Consider the following 17,999-nt stretch of genomic DNA (forward strand, 5'->3'; position numbering starts at 1 on the left):
TGGGAGCCTGGCTTGATCAGCCATAGGATGGGAGCAGTAGACATAAGATTAGATGGGCCTTTGGAAAGGGTCCTTGGAAAAGGAGATAAGCAATTTGACTCCTGTACTGCATCCTAGCTGCTAATTTTGAGACTATAAATAATGGCTGTGGCCTGAGTTGTCCAAGGCTAAACTTGCTGCTTGAAATGTATTGTGGGAATTGTTCCGAATTGTAAATGGGAAGCTGCAAAGAGATGAGTTACAGGATGGTGGACAGGAGCAGAGTAAATTGTATTAAGTAGAGACGCTAAATTTGTCTGCTGAAGTCAGAGAGTGGCCTTCTTTACACAGTGAAAGAGATTAGCTCATCTAGAAAACTTGATCCCATGTGGATTGAGCTGAAGCAAGCATCAGCCTTCTGCTGTGCTGAAGCTAAATCCAGCAGGAATCATGAATAAGAGCCTTCAGTCACTGTGTATTAACAGAACTTTAAATGAGTCATGGCTTACGTTGGTGTACAGGAAATACAGTGGCTGAGGAGTGGAGTTGACCTAAAACAGCAAAGTAAGACTTTGGTCATAAATTGGAGCACTTAAGCGGTCTGAATCCACTGCTAGAGACACCATAAAAGGAATGTAGATTGTTCTTACCTCAGGATTTAACTGGACAGCTGGGTCAAGGTAATGTGAATGCTTTTATCACATAAGCCAGCTTAGTTCCGTTATATGCAACAGAGCTATCTTCATGTGTTTGTTTTCACAGTTACATTTCAAAATATGGTGAATAGACAATCTGTTTTACAAACAGAAATTAGCAAAATGACAATGTGATGCACTAAACAAAGCACACAAGGATATATTCCAAGAGGCAAAGAAAGGTGCCAGTTAAACACTTTCAGTGCAACAAGTTCTTAATAGTAAATATGTGCTGGAGAGTTTGAAAAGTTTAGAAAGCTGATTGAGAGCAACTATACTGGTTTGGGCACTGATTCTCATGTTTTTTTCAAACTACTATCAATTTTTTGTTAGTTTTGCTAGTTACATTTAACCAAGTCTTTTTTTTGTTTGTTTGTTTTTCTGGTACTACCTAGTAAAGCTCGTCTGGTATTAAAACAATGTAATCATTAAGTTTCATGTAATTTTATTTATTTTCAGGCAGATTACATGAGAAAGTAAACCATCAACATGATTCCATCAGTAATGTTGTATTTAAAATGTGGTGGGTTGAATGACTATTTGCTGTAAAAGAGTAACGAAGACCATACAACAGTAGGAAACGTTGTGAAATTGAAGTATAGTGTGTCAGAATCATCTGTGGATATAATAGATGATCAATACAGTTTTCTCAAGGAAGTGTTTGTCCTTTTTCAGAATTTTGGTGCACAAGCTTCCTGGTCACATGTACATGGAACAGCAGACCAAAATTATGCTGACAAGATATTAGAACTTTTTACAAATAATACTGCTTCCTTATAGCCTGTGACTTTTTTCATGTATATCACTACTTTCCAAATGTTAAAAAAAAAAAAAGCACGAGTCATGTTGAAATGTCAATGTAGCAAGGCCTTACAACAGCCTTGAAGTAGTTACGTATCCTAAGATTTCATAGGTGATATGATTTGTTAAGTTGCATGACAGCAGAATAGAACATTTGAGAAAGAAACCTAAGGCCAAATTCTGTCAGTTTAGTTAAATTAGTTCTCCAGGTGTGACTGAGGGTAGGATTTAGCTTCAGGCTTACTGGGTACCAGTTGTCTGGTTGGTCTCTTGAAATTGTTTCCATTAATTGCATGGGCCAGGTAAGGAGAATGTATCAGTATAAAACAGTATCAATAGATATGGTAAGCATTTATATAAGCATGCATTTGCACAGTTACCACATTTTCTAAGTGATTGTGATAAACCTGCATATTACTGTCTTCCTTTTTTTCCTTCCAGATCAATGCAATCCGATCAATTGTTCCGAACAAAAGCAATAATGAAATAGTTTTAGTGTTACAGCAGTTTGATAACAATGTAGACAAGGCTGTTCAGGCTTTTATGGATGGTGAGTATAGTGTACTTTTTTCACTAAGGCATGAGACATAACTACGTGCTAAAGTGTTCACTGCTTGTAGTGGGTCAAAATCTATTTTGTTCTGTTGAAATTCAGATGACTGTGACCTTGCCGGATAACTTTTTTTTTTGTAATTGATCTTGCTGTCTGCATCTTTGTTTCTTCACAATATGAGTTTGACCTGGATGTTTATCTGTTCTCTCTGATATTGCCATTTTTGGGTGCCATTCTTGTTGCCAACCTTCTTTGTTCTGTGTGAAAGCTAATGCTCTTTGAAGTGAATATGCTGGAATATGATTTACTGCTGAAGATAGACTACTAATACAAATTGGGGATGGTTCTGAAGCAGATAACTGGATCCCTAAACCTCTGAACTTGATGCATATGTTGACATTCAAACCTCAAAGTGAATTTTGCAAATAGCCTTGATATTTGTAATGGCTGAGCCAAGTCTCCGTTACACATTTGAGATACTCTAAATCTATATCTGGCTTTTGCCTTTTGCACCATGAAACTGTCTCTTGTAAAGGGTCACTTGTATTTAAATAACACTTTTCTGATAACTACGTAATGGCAAGGATTTTGAACATTCCCTGCAGCCTGTAAGAAACTCTTTGCAGGAATTATAGCATAACACCAGGAAATCCTCTTGAAATTTTTGTGTCTGAGGGATGCTTAAAAAATACTAGAAGTTCAGTAGTCTCAAAAGCCCTGTATATCTTAAAAAGCAAATGGACACAGGCTGCGCATACAGCTTGGTGATAGTGAAACTTACAGAATCATTATGGGTATTTCACCAAATTGCTTATCTGTTGTAATTCAGAGTAGTTTTGATTTTGGTTTGGATTAATTTATTGAAATGTAGCAGTCAAAAACATTGTGTACTTGGAATCACAAAGATGTGCAGGCAAACTGAACCATTCACAAATGCACCAAATCTATATGGTACCTCTTGATTCAGGCAGTGCTTTTATTTGCTGTGTTAGTATTTACCTAAACGGGCATAAGCAGAAGTTCTGTTCAGCTCCTTTGTAGATATGTTCAAGAAAATATTCTGGTGTTTACCTAGTGTTACAGAAGGTTACTGAGATGTCTTCCTTTTAGGCAAGAAATTCGAGCATTGTTTTTTTTTTTTCTGAAGCTTATGCTAGTGCTTCAAGTTGGGCATCTGCTTAATTACTTTGTGAAATGACGAGCATAAGAAGTAGTAGTGTCAAGTGGTCTGTCCACTATGCATAGTGTAATCAGCTAAAACTGGTAAGTAAAAAGGAGAGGCAGCAGTTCTCATTTTGTTCTCCCAACATGAGAAAACTTGCAACAACACATGGAAATGCTGCCCAGGTAGGAGACTAGAAATTGTTCCTGAATACGTTAATTCTCTTTTATAGCTGAGCTGTTGTTGAAATGTTTTATCTTTTCTTTCCCTAGGCAGTGCAACTCAGGTTCTAAAAGAATGGAATATGACAGGGAAAAAGAAGGTAAGATCTTGCTCTTGAGAAACAAAACATATGGACTACTTATCAGCCATCTGTAGCTAAATGTAGTAGTTTTATTTTGGCCAATACTTTGTCTGCCTTTGCTAATATAGGTGACTTCATCCATGCTTGTATTCAGAATACCTGAAAGTAAATGTGTGCATTATTTCTAATCTTGTTCATCTGTTGCTGTCTCTCTTGCTCAGTGGTCTGAGTTTCTTGGACAGCATGTGTTTGTGGAAGCCAGACTCTAGACAAGTACTGAATGAATCCGAAAACAGCTTATGTGCACCACAAACACTTTTAATATGCTATTGTATACTGCAGAGTAACAGCCAGTTAGTGCTAGAGGTTTTTCTGCTAGGTGTAAGAATAATATATGCATAGTAGTCATCAATTAGAGGTCACGTATTAGGGAAGCTCTCAAGTCAGATACTTCAAGTATATGTTTAGGATATACACCCTGAGCTGTGCCAGGAGGCTGTCCTGTGAGTTGCAGTCCTGGAGGCTCCACTTTATGGCTTGGAGAACTACAGTATCGGTGGCTAACCTGTCCTCTGGTCACATTATCCTTCTGTATTTGGTTTACATGGCAAGGACTTGGTAACAGGGTGGCTGCAGGGGTGACCTCTGTGAGCAGAGCCCAGCAGCTGCCCCACATCAGATCAGAGCCAGCTCCAGCTGTCTCCAAAAGGGACATGCCGCTGGCCAGAGCTGAGCCAGTGAGTGACGCTGGTTGGGCTTCTGTGAGCAGATTTAAGAAAGGGCGGGGGGGGGGACGGGAGACTGCTGCACAACAGCAGCTAGGGGAGTGAGAAACAGCCTTGCAGACACCAAGGTGAGTGCAGATCGAAGGCAGGAGGTGCTCCAGGTGCCGGAGCTGAAGTTCCCCTGCAGCCTGTGGAGAGGCCCCTGGTGGGGCAGGCTGTCCCACTGCAGCCCATGGGTCCCACATGGAGCAGATCTCCACGCTGCAGCCCGTGGAGGAGCCCCTGGTGGAGCAGGTGGATGTGGCCTGGAGGAGGCTGTGGCCCATGGAGAGCCCCCGCAGGAGCAGGCCCCAGGCCAGAGCTGCAGCCCCTGGAGAGGAGCCCACACAGGAGCAGGGGATCTGGGGGGAGCTGCCGCCCGTGGGGGACCCATGCTGGAGCAGTTTGCTCCTGACAGATGGAGCCTGTGTTACAGATCCATGTGGGAGCAGTTCTTGAAGAGCTGCTGCCTGTGGTAACCTCCTGCAGGGTAGGATGGCATCCTGTGGGAGGGACCCCACGTGGAGCAGGGGCAGAGAGTGACCATGAAGGAATGGCGGAGATGAAGTGTCAGGGACTGACCGCAGCCCCCATTCCCCTGCGCCACTCAGGGGGAAGGTGTAGAAAAGGATTGTATGGGAGAAGGTGGTTTTAGTTTGATTTCTAGTTTCTCACTTCTCACTGTTCTAGTCCACTGGTGATAGGCAATAAACTATATTAATCTCCCTGTGCTGAGTCTGTTTTGCCCATGAAAATAATTGGTGAATGATCTCCCTGTCCTTATCTTAACCCTTGAGCCCTTTCCATCATATTTTCTCTCACTTTTTCTTTGTGGAGGGGAGTTAGAGAGCAGCTGTGGTGCTCAGCTGCCCAGCAGGGTAAAGCCACCATAATTTGACAAGACAGATGCCTTCAGAGATTGTCCGTGTTGCTGAGTGGATGTGCCCTTTGTGGTTAGTAACTGTTTGTCCAAGTTGACTGTAAACATTTTGAGCATCATCTTAGCACAGGCTCTGTTACTATTTTGCACTGTAATTGTTCTGTGTAGAAGGAGGAGGAAAAACAGTTTGGGTCTTCAGTTTTTGTTCAAAGCCATTCATATTTTCAGCTAAACAGATACAATGTATTATATAGCACCAATGGGCTGTAAATAGCATTACACCGAATGCCACTTGTATGACATTTTAAGAGTATTGATGATTTTATGTTTATATGGACTATTTTATATGTTGAGTTTATAGGAGCTGCACTGTGTAATGTCTGTTCTTGCAATATTTCTCAATTTTAGAACAATAGGAGAAAAAGAAGCAAATCTAAACAGCACCAGGGCAATAAGGATCCTAAAAATAAGAATGATGGGCCTGAGAAGGCAGCTCAAGAGCCCCAGGGAGTATATGGCTGCCATCTGAATGGAAGCTCTAAGGACAACTTTTGCAGCGATTCTGCCAATGAGAAACTGGAAGCTGCTTCTCTTGAGAACAAAGGCTCAAGATTTGTAGCATCAGTGCCGGTCTGTCCAGAAATTACAGGTTAGTTCATCTGGCACAAGACACCTTTTAAATTGGCAAGAGAAAAGCCCGTTTACATAAATATCATAGTTTTTTTTTTATTGCCACAAAGTAGAACATAATGAAAGGAAATCAGAGATGCTTGTGTAAAATGTATTTATTAATTAAAGCCATACAAGTAGATCTGAGCACAGTAGGCCTTGCAACATGTATCCTTGCAAAAAATGTTTTTTTTGTTTTTTAAAGGGAAAAGGTCCAAATTGTAATTAGAGAGGCCCAGCTGATGCAGACTATTATGATATAAATACAGAAGAGTACAGGGCTAGAAAATGTCTTGAGTGGTAGATGGTGACAGAAGTGATCAAGTCCCTTATCTGGGACAATAATTTTTAGGCCATATGGGTCTGATGCACATTACAGAATTTCTTTATTGCCTTGTCCAGACTAGTTCATTTTTTTCTTACCTTCCCTGAATTGACTAGTCACAGTGGATCTCCATTGGCTTTCCCTAATAGGGAAAGGAAGGTCTTAGTGTTGAGAGAAGACACTCTGATAGCCTGTAAGTACGTATGTGTTTCTGCGAGAGTCTAGATACTGATTCTGAAGCTCTGGGGGACGGTAACAAAGTTCTTCCTTGCTGGGCTCCAGTAGATACAGAGTTATGATTACAGTAATACCAATGAAAACAAACCTTTTCTGAGTGAAAAACTCTGAAAGCTTTTGCTTTTAAGTGTCCTTTTGTAAATCTCATAATTCCTTTAATTGCTGTCAGTACTCATAATGATGTTTCAGCTCTTCACGTTTCAAACTTCTGACACCTAGGGGTGTCAGATTATTGCTGTTGTATTTTCTTCCTATGTCTTAAGCAGTACATAAGACTGCATTAAAAGAACTTTCCTTGAAATCCCTTTTTCCATGATAGCAATACAGCTATTGAAACTCATCTTAAGGCAACGTCCCAAATACATAATTGTCCTGAAATGAATTCTCTGCTGCTTCCAGAGGACCTTGGGGGTGCCAACCTCTGTACAATTAAATAAACACTGTAACACATAGAAGCCAAATTGCAGAACTACTTACCAAGAATTTTGTCCTAAGAACTGGGTGGAAGGTCAGAGAGATACTCCCTACCCTTGTTAAAAACTCATACTTACTTTGGATAGAATATGCCATAAGCAAAAAAAATTCTGAATTTCTGTAACATTATAAGTATTCTTACAACTTATTCTGCAACGTGTAAACATTTGTTTGCTCTCTTCCTCCATATTATGTGATAATTATATACAATCTATCTGCCACGTCAGATTTCTTAGAGGTGCTTTTTTAAATGACAATGCATCAATAAAGATGCCTAGATTGAATTGTCCATGCACGTGAAGTGTTTTTTTAGGGCGTAACAGACCTGAATGCAAGAACTCACATACCCGTGTTGTCAGTGATCTTTTTCTGTAGCATTGGGGTTGTCTTCCTTTTTTTCCTCTTTAATGTGATGCAGTGCAGATTTATACATACAAAGGGCAAGAAGAGCCTCAGAATTTTTCTCGTTTTTACAGTTGACAAAGATAATACATATTACCATAACTTTATTTTTTATAAACTTTTAGGCATATGTGAAAACTAGTAACTGACCGTTCTGTAAACAGAGAATGAAAGATTAGGGAGGTGGAAAGGGAGAATGGAAGGGAAACTGAGAGAAGGAGGTGAAATTTTAATATTTTGGAAGTTTACCTTGCAGAAGTAAAATAAATTCCTGGGAATTTGTGTAGTGTAGATAAGAAAGGAGTTTCTTCAACGCTTTCAGTTATGCTAGAATTCTGGTCTTGCAGCTAGTTTAAGGATAAAAGCAACCTATATATATAATGAAATGTACGCAGAACTAAATAGACTAGAAGGGTGAACAGGATCCCTCAGAGGCCAGAAGCAGTGCCTTCATAGTTTTTGAGCAAATCAAACACTGTGCTAAAGCCATTTGAAATGTTGAAGTGAGTCCAAAGAATACCTGTCTCACATTGCTCCCTTTGGTGTTGTAATCTCCTTTGTTTTGTCATTGTCAGTCATATTTGTTTTCATTCCTTCCCTATCAAGTTAATGTTACTGTCAGCATTTCACTGTTGCTTTCAGACAGCTCATGGCATAGAAGGATCACAGCCAGGTCTCTGCTGACAGCCCGTTATGCTTTCTTCCCCATGAGGAACATGAGGCTGAAGCATTGCTAATGCCATCTCACAGTCTGTGAGATGAGGTCCTTCCAAGATACAGAATCTTGGGCTGTGTGGAAGGGACTTCAGGGACCAGAAAGGAGGAATGCAGAAAAGCTGGTGTTTCCTTCTAATGTGCTAAAAATTACAGGGGAGGATATGTGGTTTTATTACATTTAATTTAGTTCTACCTCTTTCTTGCCATTATTCCATCTTTCTCTGTCTTGAACATCTTCAGTTGCTGCTTTTTGTGTGATGTTTTTCTACAGGGAGTCAAGACCTGCTGGAGAATCTTGTTAACTCCCTTTCTTGTACCTTAATGTTCTATTGCAGACAAAGAACATGAACAGCAGAAAGTATCTGTAGAATTAAGCCCAAAGACTATGAATGGAGTAGAACAGCACGAGCCTCTTCAGTCAACAGTTCAACTCCAGAGTAACCTAGGCAGGCCAAAGTCAAAATCTTCCTCAGTTAAATCATCCAATGCTACAACCCAATCTGAAACAAAGCCAGATGATTCAGTCAAAAAAAGAGGTAAAGCAAGTCCGTTTGTTCAGTCGCTGTGTACTAAGGTGATCAGAAAGCTGGTGCCTTTAAGAAAAAGGCAAATGTGAAGAAGAGATGTGTTGGAAAGTGAGAGTAAAATTGTTTGAATTGTCGTGGCTATTTTAACAGTTACATGATTTGGGGGGAATGAATATGAACATACATGTTTAAGAATTGAAGAACACCAAAGAACTATGGAAAATCTGGGCTCATGGACTTCATCTTAATGTGGGCAAAAAACATGTTGAACTATTCATCCTTCCTCATTCAGAAAAGTCAAAAACACCTTTCTGCCTTTGTGCTGTTTTTGTTTTCTATTTTAGGGCCAAACATTGAGAAATCAGTAAAAGACTTGCAGCGTTGCACTGTTTCTCTAACTAGATATCGCATGACGATCAAAGAGGAAGTAGATAATTCAGTGAAGAAGATCAAAGCTGCTTTTGCAGAATTACACAGCTGGTAAGTAAATCAGCTTGAGATCCACCAGCACCACCTGAGAATAAGGGGCTCATGCAAGTCACTGTTATTGGTGGTTTTACACTCTGTTTGCAGTGGTTGGTTTCATTAAAAAAAAAAAGTGGTGCTGTTAAGAAACTCCTCAGCAACCAGCCAGCAATACATTCATGTGTGCATGTTTACATACACAAAGGCAAACAAAACTGCAGTGCTTAGGAAGAAAAAAAACATAGTGGGATTTTTTTCCTAGTGTCCTCTTAACCCCTGTTCTTGCAGAGCCTGCTATGGCATTGATTTCCCCAAGGCTAAGAGAGCTGGGCAGAGCAACCTGAAGGGGCACTCTTTCCTGGACTACCGTGTGCACCTGAAAGTTATGAGAAACAGTACTAACAGTTCTGCCTGAGCCAGTATTTCTGCTCATTACATCCAGCTGTGGGGCATGGCTATCAGGCATACTTCTGTGTGAATGAGAACATAAACTGCTCCAGTATTGCAATATTTTGCTTGGATGCAAAATCTGTCTGAGCATAGCCATGTCACACAGTAGTGTAGGGCAAGGAAAAGGAGAATACTAAACACTGTTTAAGATGCAGGGGAAGGTCAGTAAAGCTAGGTGAACTCCCTTTTCACTAGTGTGTTTAAGGTATTTGTTGCCAAGGTTGAAATCCATGCGCTATAATTGTGTTCTCACTTTTCTACAGAGGCTGAGGAGTATCTTCGGGATACTACTATCTGAGTAGTATCTTAGGGATAAAAAGAGAGCCCCATGAAATCTGACAGAAATGTGTAAAGCACAAAAGGAGCCACGGTTCCTCATAGCACCTCTTGCCAGCAAATCATTTTCACGTATTGGGTGTCCACACAGTCATATGGAGAACTGAAAAGAAACAGCTGCTACTTGCCCATACAGTCTGCTTCCAACCACAAATGGAAAGTACCCTGTAGTAGTAGGGGCCAGGTTTAATTAACACTGTGCACAGAACTGGACAAACAAAGACTAGCCGCCTCTACTCTTTGCATCTTAAACACTTTGGTATGTCCAATGCTTTATAAAAAGCATGAAAACCAGCATACACAGTGAACAAAAAGCACTCGAAAGCTTCAACATACTTGGGGTAAAACACTGACATAATGCTGGTAATGGACTTGGACAAGGGAACAACTAGGAGGCATGTGCTGAATGTTTGGGGAAGATAAAGCGGACTTTCAATTGTTCTCTAATTTGAAATCAAAGCAAAGCAGTGGTTAAATGGAGGAAGGACTCATTTAAAAGAACATATTTGTACCTGTAGTAGCTCAGTGCCGGGTGATGAGCAATACTGCCAGTGCTCACAGTTGGAGAGCTGAGTGAACATAGGCATCCCCTTACTGGGATTCCTACTTGGTAAACTGGAAAGACAATAGTTTTCTCTTTCCTGTAGTCCAGATTCAGTGGTACTAGATGCAGAGCTGCGTTTGTTAGATACGTGATAGATAGAGTATGGTCAGATGCCTGGAAAAGCCAGGACTGCTATTGCTTTACACTGAGCAGAGTTCTTGTGCTGCTTCTCTCTGCATTTCCAGGCAGTCCTCATTAGCTTTCTGTCTACATGTCTGTTTGCCAGCTGACCTTTTGTAGACCTTATGCCTCTAAAGAGCAGATTTACAAATACTCTTGAGGTTTGTTCTAATATTTGTTTGCCTGTCAGTCACACGATCCAGTCCATAACCTTGTTAGTGCACAGAAAAAGCGTTCTATCAAAAGTTAAGGCTTCCTGGGGCCCAGCGTAGTTTTCAGGTACCTTCAAAGAGCAGCATTTCTGCCTAGGCCGCCAGGCCTTGCCCTTATACTAGAGGGTCCAGGAGGACCTAAGCAAACAGCTCTGGTCTCAGGCTGGCTACTTGGCTGCATAGCTGCAGCACCAGGAGAGGAGCCTGTGCTTGCTTTCTTCTCGCTGCCTCCAGCAGGTTGGAATTACCCTAGCTGAGTATTAGTGGAAGAAGCAGGTGCATCTCATGAAAATGGGGCGAATTCTGTGAAACAATGAGATGCATAGTTCCCCCTTCTGGCCCCTTTGTCTTTTACAGGTACTTGCTTCATTCTCATATTTTTTACTAAGCTTGCAAAGGTGGATTCCAGAGCTTTCTAAAGGTAGATTCCACTGTCTCATAGTCTTCTTTGGTTTTGGAGGCCATGCAGGTAGATCATTGCTTTTGTATGTTATTTTGAAATAAAAATAAATATGCCCTTTCTGATCTTAGTGTTGCCAGATTAAGGAGAAATTGTGTTTATTAAACACATAAAGGGGATAATCTCAAAACTTTTAACAGATATCAGGAGCAAAGACCCAGACTCTGCTCTCTTTGTGGCCACTTTCCAGGGTGCTTTTGGGAAAGTTATCTCTCATCTGTATCAGGAAGAGTATCTCCTCTGTACAACAGGAAGAGCCATGGTCTTCTGCCTTAGTAGTGTGTGTTTAGTCTAACTATAAAACTAGTAAGATTCTCAGATACCACTAAGTAGATCAGAAATGAGACTTAGATAAGAAAGAAATCTTCTACAGATTTATGTAAAAGTGTGCAGGATTGTAACAAGCCATGGTGCAACTCATACAATTACTAAAGTTTAGCCAAATCCTAAGGTCTTCATTTGTAAGTAAAATTATGAAGCCTTTTTTCAGGAAAAGGCATATCAGTTTTCAGCTCTAAACAAGTTTTTATGATCAAGTAATAAATTTCTAGTTGTTTGTGAAGAGATCTATCAAGAAAAATGCGAATAGATACTTAACTCTAAGGGCTTTACCCTTAGTCCCCCTGCGTTAGCTGGCTGTTAGAGAGAACAGTGTTAGCAAAGAGAGATACAGAGCAAAACATAATAAACTTGAATAATTTAAATAATTAAAAGCCTTTTTTTTTTAATATTGCCAGATGGTGCTCTGTGGAGGGGAAGAACTTCAGTGAAATTGATTTACTCTTTTGTTTATCTGCTTACCATCAGATTGTATTTGTGGTCAGAATGAAAATTCATGTAATCTGTTTTGCTGTGTAAATCCTGTAAAACTCCTGATGAATTTACATGTAATCTCAGCTTGGATATCGTAGAGACAGGGACAGTACTTAACTTGCCTCATACTTTTCTACAACTTGCTTGTGTTGTTGGCAAATCATTAACCAGCTCAATTTTAGGGAGGTACAGGGGTCTGTTCCAAAGACAGAGCAAAGTCACTGGAGAACAGTGTTGTATTTTTTTTGAAGCCTAAGCTGTCAGACCCTAATAGTATCCTATGACAGTGTGTTTGCTGCTCCATGTCACGTTCCCTTCCTCATGAGAAAAAGGGCTCAAAATGTATAATGGGATGTCAGTATTTGAGCTTATCACCTGCTGAACCAGAACCCCAGTGGGTGCTGAGGAAGAAATAGCTTTTTTTTTTTTTTTTACCTCCTGGATGAAAATCTCTGCTTCAGTCCTTCACAGTGCCACAGCTGACTCTTTATTCCTCAGTCGCCAAAACAACGTTAATTGTCAAACTATGTATATAGTTGTTGTTGTTTTTGAATTTGTTAGTCGTTTAAGAAAAGACTGGTGCTTAGTAAATGCCTCGAGGAGAAAATTGACATTTTTATGGGGCTTAGAAGGATTTTGAAAGGACTAATTTCAATTACACCTTTAACTGTAAACTCTGTGCCATTCATCTGTGGCTACCCTTGTGAGTGGCATGAGCACGTTTCCCTCATTGTCAGCTTGGTCTTTTATTTCCCTGTCTCTTCAGGACCAATAGGTTTAGCATAAGGTCTAGAAGAGGCAACAGCAAAGAAGATTCTGGTCATTGTGAACCCTTCTAATTGTTATCAGTAAGGCTATAAATCTGGCAATCTGAAGCATTTTTTCTGAAGCAGAACTAATAACTGGTCATATTAGTGGAATCTTGAGGCATTAAACTAGAGAGATTAATTTGTTTCCACTAACATCAGAACAAATTTAGAACAAAATTAGAATTTGATCTGAGCATGAAACTGAAATGAAGCAGCTGTCAACATAACTTACCCCTATCATTGTTGTGCTGACACCTTACTGCAATTTGGTGTTTGCAGCTCTTTTGCTGTGGTATGCTATTGTGACTATTGTAACAGCCTATGTAAGCCCAGGCACAATCACTGTCCGTTTGACCAAGAGTAGGGCACTTCAGCTCTTGCCTTCAGAATCTCGTAGTTAAAATGAGTTCTAGTCAGCTGCTATCTTTCCAGGCTCATTTCATATCTTTACAGCACAAGCACTGTCTCTGTCCTGGCCTCATTTGCATGTCATCTATGTTAAGTGTATACTTTGCTATGTTCCTTCAACAAACTTCTCTCCTTCCTGAAGCCCACCTCAAAATCACCTGGATACTAAAATCAAACAGAGCTTAATCCTGTGCTCCAAACTACAGATACTCACCTGTGGTGAGCAATGACACCACAAAGTGAGGATGCTGTTTGTGGATAGAAAGGAATCAAATTGATTCCTCCTCGGTTTGTTAATAATTGACCCTTAAATGAGATGAGAAGAAATGTAGCACTTCCTAGACCTGGTTGACTTTTGACATTTCTAAGGAAACATTAACTTCCCCTGTTATTCTGTGATACATGGTAGTTTGATTTCCAAGCTGTGAAATGTGGCTGTTTTCTTCCAGATGAGAATTAGTATGTTCCATTCCTTATGTGGAGAGAGATAAGAGTCCATTTCCTCAGCTAGTGTAAGTTAGTGCAGATGCCTTGTCTTCAGAGAAGGACATCCCCATGAAGATCTGTATGTTAAAGAAACTTAAGTTTATTATGTTAACTAGTCTGGTACTGACAAAGGTACTGAGCACAGTTTCTTTTTTCTTTAGTTTTTCAATGTCAGTTTGTAGCTACAAGGAAAATGCAGATTTTGTTGCTGTTAGTCACCACAATCCTGGCCTCTACTACTGCAACATCCAAATGCTTTCCTGAAGTGTACATCAGAGACAAACAACACTAGAACATCAGGATTGGAAAATATGAGAAATATTGAACCACTATGATATTATTCTCATTCTAGTACTAAGTGTTTTTACTTGGCATCAAAATAAAATGTTAGTGGTCAAGCAGTTTAGTCAGGATCTCTTGATGGAGTAGGGGGAGGACTGACATAGAATCACCTGGGCCAAAATACAATTCTGACGAGCTCTGCTATTGTGAGCTTGCTGCTTGAATATCTTTTTCCAGCCAAAAGTTCATATAACCTGCAGTGTACACTAGGGAGGCACTTTAATAACAGAAATAGCAAAAGCAAAAATGTACAGACTTTTTGAAGGTATGGGGAAGTACTGAATAGTATTTTTAAAAAAATGTGGAGAGTAGAAACAGGTGAGAACTTGCAAGACTCACTTCAGTCACCTGCTGTGAAAGCCAAGGTAGTTTATTATACCATGTAGTTACAAAAAGTAACAGAAAATAGATTAGTTTTAGAAAGCTACCACTATTCAGATTAAAAAGCCTGACTCTTACCACCTGACTCTTTGGAGTCCAAGCTTAATGCTTATGCCTGGTGAATATTGAGGTCCAACTGGAGTAAACATGGTTTTTTCATTGTAGGAGTATGTTTCATAACTGATTTGCTCTACTGTATAAAAAAAAAATGCTGTTTTACTTCCCCTGATATGTATGTCACACCAAATTGATCTGGCAGGGCAAAATTACATTTTTACTTGTTATATGTATGGAACAAAAGTGTGATATGCCGCAATTTTTTTCCTTGCTGTGTCATTTGCCAACAGCCAGGCTGTTTCTGTCACTCTGTTGGCTTTTGGGAGCCAGTGTGAAGATGGTGGCCTCTGCACTAAAGGTAGTGTGGCTGATTGTTATAAGCTGAGGGTAGGACTCTGCAGAACTTCAGTTGTAAACCTTCTGTATGAGCTTGGTTAATTTATGGGAAGGTTTTCAAGAAGGCTGTATGGTACTTGAAGATGATCTAGCTGGTAAATTTCTGGCTGAGTCAGCTGTGTATCTGCCATGTGTTGCTGATACTGCCTGCTCCTTAATCTTTCCCTGTTTTGGTCGTCAACATGAGTCCTTCTCTCCTCTGTAAGTTTTCATCTTTGCTCCCTACTGAATTCCGTAGGATTTTTCCTTTCTTGCTAAGGGTGTTCTAGACAAATGCTTTAATTCTAAGTTTTCTATAACACCATCTTTCTGATGGAAACTATTTCACATGAATGGAAAAAAAGAGACAACTTTGCATGTGAATTATTAATCTGAACAGCTCCTGGGTGGATCCACCATGCTAAATGGGAGTGTGCTCGGGACGTGCGCAGCTTATTGCTGTTTTACTGTTAAAATGCCAGGTGTGAAAAGACAAGAACCTGGGTGCTCTTCTTGTTAGATACAAGTATTTAAGGCTTGAGGAGACAAAGGTGGCTGTTGTAGCCTGCTGCCCCACAACTTGTTTTTGCATGTTCTTGTACCATTTCCCCCACTGAGAAGGGGTGAGGTGTGTGCAGAGAAGTGAGTTTTAGGGCACTGCTTCACCTCCCTTGGCAGCACCGCTGGAAGAATGCCTTTTCTCTAACTCCCCCTTCTGACCCATCCCTTACATATCCCTTTGTGTTTGCCATAGCAGGAAATCTTGACACACCTATCCATCTTTCAAGATACAAGAAAGTGACTTGAGCCTGTTTCAGGTGCAGCGTAAGGGAACTGCAGATCCTTGGATCCCAGGAGCAAAGATCACAGAATCATCTAGGTTGGAAGAGACCTCCAAGATCATCTAGTCCAACCTCTCACCTAACACTAACAAGTCCTCCACTAAACCATATCACTAAGTGCTACATCTAAACGTCTTTTAAAGACCTCCAGGGACGGTGACTCAACCACTTCCCTGGGCAGCCTATTCCAGTGCCTAACAACCCTTTCGGTAAAGAAGTTCTTCCTAATATCCAACCTAAACCTCCCCTGGCACAACTGTAGCCCGTTCCCCCTCGTCCTGTCACCAGGCACATGGGAGAATAGACCAAACCCCACCTTGCTGCAGCCTCCTTTAAGGTACCTATAGAGTTCGATAAGGTCACCCCTGAGCCTCCTCTTCTCCAGGCTGAACAATCCCAGCTCCCTCAGCCGCCCCTCGTAAGACTTGTTCTCCAGACCCCTCACCAGCCTCGTTGCCCTTCTGTGGACTCTCTCGAGCACCTCGATGTCCTTCTTGTAGCGAGGGGCCCACAACTGAACACAGTACTCGAGGTGCGGCCTCACCAGAGCCGAGTACAGGGGGACAATCACTTCCCTAGACCTGCTGGCCACGATGTTTCTTATGCAAGCCAGGATGCTGTTGGCCTTCTTGGCCACCTGAGCACACTGCTGGCTCATATTCAGCTGCCTATCAACCAATACTCCCAGGTCCTTCTCTGCCAGGCAGCTTTCCAGCCACTCATCTCCCAGCCTGTAGCACTGCTTGGGGTTGTTGTGCCCCAGGTGCAGGACCTGGCACTTGGCCTTGTTGAACCTCATACAGTTGGCCTCAGCCCATCGGTTCAGCCTATCCAGATCCTCCTGCAGAGCCTTCCTACCCTTGAGCAGATCGACACATGCACCTAACTTGGTGTTGTCTGCAAACTTACTGAGGGTGCACTCGATCCCCCCATCCAGGTCATCGATAAAGATATTAAAGAGGACTGGCCCTAGTACTGAGCCCTGGGGGACTCCACTAGTGACCGGCCTCCAACTGGATTTGACTCCATTCACCACAACTCTTTGGGCCCGGCTACCCAGCCAGCTTCTAACCCAACGAACCCTACGCCAGTCCAAGCCAAGAGCAGCCAGTTTCTTGAGGAGAATGCTGTGGGAAACGTTGTCAAAAGCCTTACTGAAGTCAAGGTAGATCACATCCACAGCCTTCCCCTCATCCACCAAGCGCGTCACTTGGTCATAGAAGGAGATCAGGTTCGTCAAGCAGGACCTGCCTTTCATAAACCCATGCTGACTGGGCCTGATCGCGTGCTTGCCCTGCAAGTGCCACGTGATGACATTCAAGATAATCTGCTCCATGAGCTTCCCTGGCACTGAGGTCAAACTAACAGGCCTATAGTTTCCCAGGTCTACCTTCCGGCCCTTCTTGTAGATGGGCGTCATATTTGCTAGCTGCCAGTCGACTGGGACCTCCCCTGATAGCCAGGACTGCTGAGAAGAGACCTGTGAGCAACTGAGGGTTGGGGTTATAGCCTGAGCAAAGAGAAAGTTTCATCCTCATTCACAGCTCTTCAGAAACCTAGAGCCTGCTTAAAAACCCATAGACTGCTTAATTTTCTCTCAATCTTCCCATTCTCTCACCCACCTGAATGCGATCAGCTCATACCTCAACCCTCATCCCACTGATCCTCAGAAGCCCTCTGTGTTCACAAGTGCACACTGTGCCATCTTGAAGTTCAGATTAGATGCTGCAGGGTCTGTGGTATAGCAATGTTGTGTGTGATTTAGGGTGCTGAGAAATCTTGAGCTAGCTCTACCTGCCATGCTCATGTCAGATTTCAGTATGTTATATTCTGGAGATACAGTGCAGTTTGTCTCAGAAAGCAAGCCAAATTTCCTGTGGCTGTTTTTAGGTCCTGATGTCCTGGTGTCTTCCACTGGGTTCAAAAGCTTGTTGAGAACTCCACTGTTCTCTCGAGTGCATGCCTAGATTTACTTGTGGTGTTTGACTGGCTTTTTGCAATTTCTCCCTAGCTGCTTGAGTTTACTCATGCAAAAGGCACCATTAACATTGGTGGTGTTTATTAAATATGAATATGACTAAGAATAATCCTGTGAGGGGGAAGCTGGAGCGGCATACCAGAGCATTGCCCACTGGAGAGCATTCTGCAGTTTTGTTATTTCACTGAATAATGTTGCTGGCTTGGTGATGTGAACGTTTTACCAGACCCCCTATCTGCCCTCAGTAGATCCGCCTGATCAGTTTGCACTTTGATAAAAACTTTGATCAGTTTGCCGTCAGGGATTGCACACCAGAGAGTTGCGAAAGGAAAAGCTTGTGAGACCTTCAGAAAGGTCCTGTGAAAGGGGAAC

General features: G+C 41.6%; 1 protein-coding gene across 11 annotated transcripts in view; it reads left to right on the forward strand.

Annotated features, from left to right (window-relative positions):
* Positions 1 to 17,999, forward strand: part of SPATS2L (spermatogenesis associated serine rich 2 like) — a 76,543-nt gene that overhangs the window by 48,624 nt on the left and 9,920 nt on the right. For 8 of the 11 annotated variants that reach the window (XM_083842575.1, XM_083842580.1, XM_083842579.1 and 5 more), the window contains 5 exons: positions 1,917 to 2,025; positions 3,463 to 3,512; positions 5,547 to 5,787; positions 8,298 to 8,498; positions 8,834 to 8,969. In XM_083842575.1, coding sequence (XP_083698701.1) covers positions 1,917 to 2,025; positions 3,463 to 3,512; positions 5,547 to 5,787; positions 8,298 to 8,498; positions 8,834 to 8,969 — 737 coding nt within the window. The remainder of the gene's footprint in view (positions 1 to 1,916; positions 2,026 to 3,462; positions 3,513 to 5,546; positions 5,788 to 8,297; positions 8,499 to 8,833; positions 8,970 to 17,999) is intronic. The other 3 variants (XM_083842576.1, XM_083842574.1, XM_083842582.1) reach the window with 1 other exon arrangement.

This window comes from Anser anser, assembly GCF_964211835.1.
Source record: "Anser anser genome assembly, chromosome: 6".
NCBI lineage: Eukaryota > Metazoa > Chordata > Aves > Anseriformes > Anatidae > Anser > Anser anser.